General features: G+C 44.2%; 1 protein-coding gene across 1 annotated transcript; it reads right to left on the bottom strand.

The window, feature by feature from the left end:
* Positions 1-2,536: 2,536 nt before the first annotated feature.
* LOC132887370 (carbohydrate sulfotransferase 1-like) lies at positions 2,537-3,804 on the bottom strand. Its single transcript, XM_060922840.1, has one exon. The coding sequence runs from the start codon at positions 3,794-3,796 to the stop codon at positions 2,537-2,539; it is 1,260 nt and encodes a 419-aa protein (XP_060778823.1). The 5' UTR covers positions 3,797-3,804.
* Between the last annotated feature and the right edge of the window lie 357 nt (positions 3,805-4,161).

The raw sequence follows: 4,161 nt of genomic DNA, 5'->3' as shown, positions 1-4,161 counted from the left end.
TCCTACAAAGTCTCGCACAGGTCTCGACGAATCTCGTTTACGGCCATTGCTTTGACATATGGACTGATAAATTACGTAGCATATTTCAAACACTCATAACTTGCTATTGAGGTATTTCACCTGACGTCACAGGGTCATGTGACGCCCCGGCGTCCGCCATTTTGAAGGTCAAGCTAGCTAATGTCAACAACATAGTAGCTAGTATGTTACTGTAGCAATGTTTACGTTCAGTCATTTGGATGACTGTTAAAACCTTTCAGTCTCAAGTTTTTCCTTTATTGTATTTACTAGTTTACTGTAATTATGATCCGGCAGCTATTTACACCGGATCCAGTGTAAATAGCTGCCGGAGCATGCTCCGGAACCTCGGCCGGAGCACTCCGGGAGCAAGCTGGAGCGCGCTGCTTAATTTGAGGGGGAGCAAGCGGGAGCACGCTCCGGCAGCTATTTACACTGGATCCGGTGTAAATAGCTGCCGGATCATAATTACAGTAAACTAGTAAATACAGTAAAGGAAAAACTTGAGACTGAAAGGTTTTAACAGTCATCCAAATGACTGAACGTAAATATTGCTACAGTAACATACTAGCTACTATGTTGTTGACATTAGCTAGTGCTAACAGCTAGCTGCTAGTACACTGCTACAACACAGACACCGACCCTAATAATACAGTTCTTGGTCATTGCCTGGTAACAGCAAATTTATAACGGGCCATGTCTGAACAGACTAAGAAGTTATTTCAATTACATTTAATAACATTTTGTTTATCCTGAGGACCGAAAGTAAATGAAAATGTGAACAAACCTTAGCTGTAATAAGATGGCGACCACCGGCTCCAGGGACGACCCGCTGATGTAGGCATGTTACCCAGCCTGACACAAAATATTTGTAGGTATCCAAACTCTTATACGCTTTCAGATCAATACCTGTGTATGGCGATGGGTTTTTAACGACATAGGTATACAGATCATGTGGGCCGAAGTCAGGTAAAGACGAGGGCTTGGTGTACTTCCGTACGTCAGTGAACAATCCTGGTGGAAGCAGGTAAACGTCGTTCTCTAAGCCTGCTAACCTCAATTTTTGCAAATACCTCTCCCTCTGCTCGCCCTGTAAATGCCCTACGTCGCTGGATAGTGAAGGTGTTTTCTGCATCTCGCTCCTTTTTCTTTTATGTTTTTCGTTTGTCGCCTTCCTCGCATTCAAACTGATTCGAGCCGTGACGTCCAAAATGGCAGCATCACATGACTTGGTCACGTGGGTGAAATACCTCAATAGCAGCGACAAAATAGCGATCAAAAATGCATTCCTATATTTAATAAAATAAGATAAATAGAATTTTGATAATAAAAAAAATTGCGTTCAGTTCTCCTTTGAGACAACTGGGTTAGGAAGAAATCAGCCTCAGCCTAGATTTCATATTATTTGGTGTAGTACTACTTATGACCATTAGAGGTGCTGTTGTTCTTGGTTCAGCAAAAGCCAAAAATAATCCAGTAGTCATTTAAACAAATAAGACAATGTATTTTATGTATTTTTCCTCAAAAGAGAGGATGAATTAACCCTGTTAGTCCATTTCTACCAGCCAGCTAATATTGATAATAAAATATCGTCATCATTAGAGTTCGTATCAGTGATCATTAAAGCACCTATGCTGAAAATATTCTTTTGAAAGAATATCTAAACATGGCAAGATGGCATGTTATTCATCGCACTGACACCTTCAGAAAGAGAAATGGGGTACTACAGGCACTCCTCCAACGCCCCTGTGACTGTGGGATAAGAGCATGCGGGATTCCAGCCATGACAGCCAGGCAGATCAAAGCGTTCTGCTCCCGCTCTCTGCATCTCAATGGACTGCACTCTGCCATCAACACTGCGGGCTCACATCCTCGTGTAACATTTGCACGTTTCTCTCTCTCTCTCGCTCTCTTTTTTTTTTCCTTTCAGGACCTTCTGTTGTGTCAATCCTAGTAGAAGCCACAAATGAAAGCAAAGAAACCTCTCACACTGCATCACCAAACTCTATTAATTTAGCCATGGAACACAAATCCGTGCTATTGCCAGTCCTCTGTGGCACAATGTTCTCCTTTACAGACATCAGAGAAGCAGAAATGCACCATGATATTAAAGGTGAACTGCAACATTCATCATTTATTGTACAACTGTTCTCATACAGTGTGTCATCTCTGCCACATTGGGTCATTACCATTCTTTTCAGGGAATTGATAAGAAAAATATGATGAGTGTGACTCGTATGGCGACATTCACTTAAAGCCAGGCATAAAAGGACGAGCAATGTCACTTTGGACTCTCAATGATTGCAGTGAATAGAATTTCATTTACTCTGTCTGCATCAGTAGACTTGCACTCTGCGTTATTTATTTTTTGTGCTATTGTTTATAGACGGAAAAGAAAATCTACGTATACAATTTTAGTGCAATTTTGAACAAGTGAAGATGGACTCAATAGCCTTAACACCAATCATAAGGCAACATTTATAAATATATCAAAAATAGTCATTCGCAACTCTCTTTATTATAAAAACGGTACAAAAACTTTGTCCGCCACAAGCGAGATGGACATATTTTTCAGTTCCTCAGCAGACTTGACACTTTTATAGCCCAGCCTATGTAATATCTTTTGGCACACAGACTGTGTGTAGTCTACCATTTCAAAGGACAATTTGAGCCTCCAGCTTTCAGCGTTAGCCGCTGAATCTCTCACTGTTCCATACTTGTGTTTGGTCAAGAGCTCGTTACTCCCCCTGGTGTTAGCCTGAATCCAGTCTACTACATTTTTGTCCATCGACAACCCAAGATAGTCATAGATATCCTTGGTTTTTTGGAGAGGGTTTCTTGCCAAGTCTTCATATCGCACCAGCATGTACTTCCCCTTGAGCCAATATGGGTGGCTGAGTCCTGTAGAAACCGAGCTCAAGAAGTCCTCACACACTACTGTCAACTGAGTCAAATCCAGGTTGTAGGGTTTCCTTCCAGTCGCTCTCCAGATCCTCCACAGACGGTACGTGTCCCGGAACGTCTCGATACGTGAGGCGAGGATTCCTCGTGGGTCTCTGACCAGTTGAATGACCTTCAGGTTGAGCCGTGGATCTTCCACCAGTGCCCGCAGATCCCCTATTTCAGGTACCCGGACGATCTTTATGGCAACGTGCCGCTTATCTCGGCAAGACTCAGCAGCAAGTGTTATGTTGAGAGTTGCACACTTTTTCACACAGTCACCCTCCTCAACATTTGTCTCACTAGGACTGAAGGCATCACAGACGGGCTGGGAGCAGAGCGCTCGGCTGGCACCGCGACGGAACAGCTTGTCTGTGGTGTGGTTAGTTGGCGGTGGCTTGATGTAGTTCTCGAGGAAATGCAGATCACACCCATAGAGGCTTCGCAGCAAGTCCCGGCTGGCTCCCAACATCACTCGCCTGTCAGCCGCATTCCGACTGTGGGAGAGACGAGGAATCAGAGCTGTCTGGACATGGTAAAGCGGCTCGAACAGATAGAAGATATCCAAGTGCTGATTCAGCAGCTGCCCCACAAATGATGAGCCGCTCCGGGTCGTGGCTAACACCAGGATGTGGGTCTTGCGTGATGTGTTGAAACTAAAATATGTATATTCATCGCATCCACGCTCGAAAAGGCTGTCTGCTTCCTGGCTACAGTTCTGCTGGATTGGCACAGGGCAAAGCTGGAAAGATTTGGATGTGAAGGTCCGGATGGCCGTGTACTGGATGGCAATGGAGGCCAAGGCAAGCAGTATCACAGCCTTCCAAGAACATTGCATGGCTGGGAAACTTCATCCAGGCTCTGCGGAGGGGATCTAGTCCTGTCTGGAGCGCAGAGAAGGAAACGTTTCATTACTGCCACACAGGGACATGACCGGGAGCAACACAGAGTGAGCATTCATGCCTCCCAGTGACCACAGAGGAGGAGGAACAAGTCAGCACACCGTTTTCCTTTCAGAAAGGCACTCATGTGAACAGTGCTGCTCAATCTGGGGTAAAACATTCACATGGAAGACACACTGTTAAAGATTTGATCATGTTTTGTTTTTAGGTGACACAAAAATCTGAACTGGATGGACATATCATAACATCATCATCATTAAAAAAAAAATCATCACTGCTTAACCAGTGTGGATATTTAGAC

The sequence above is a fragment of the Neoarius graeffei genome, chromosome 6, assembly GCF_027579695.1.
Source record: "Neoarius graeffei isolate fNeoGra1 chromosome 6, fNeoGra1.pri, whole genome shotgun sequence".
NCBI classification, from domain to species: domain Eukaryota; kingdom Metazoa; phylum Chordata; class Actinopteri; order Siluriformes; family Ariidae; genus Neoarius; species Neoarius graeffei.
Note: the sequence above shows the minus strand (reverse complement) of the source record. Positions and strands in the feature narration are given on the sequence as shown.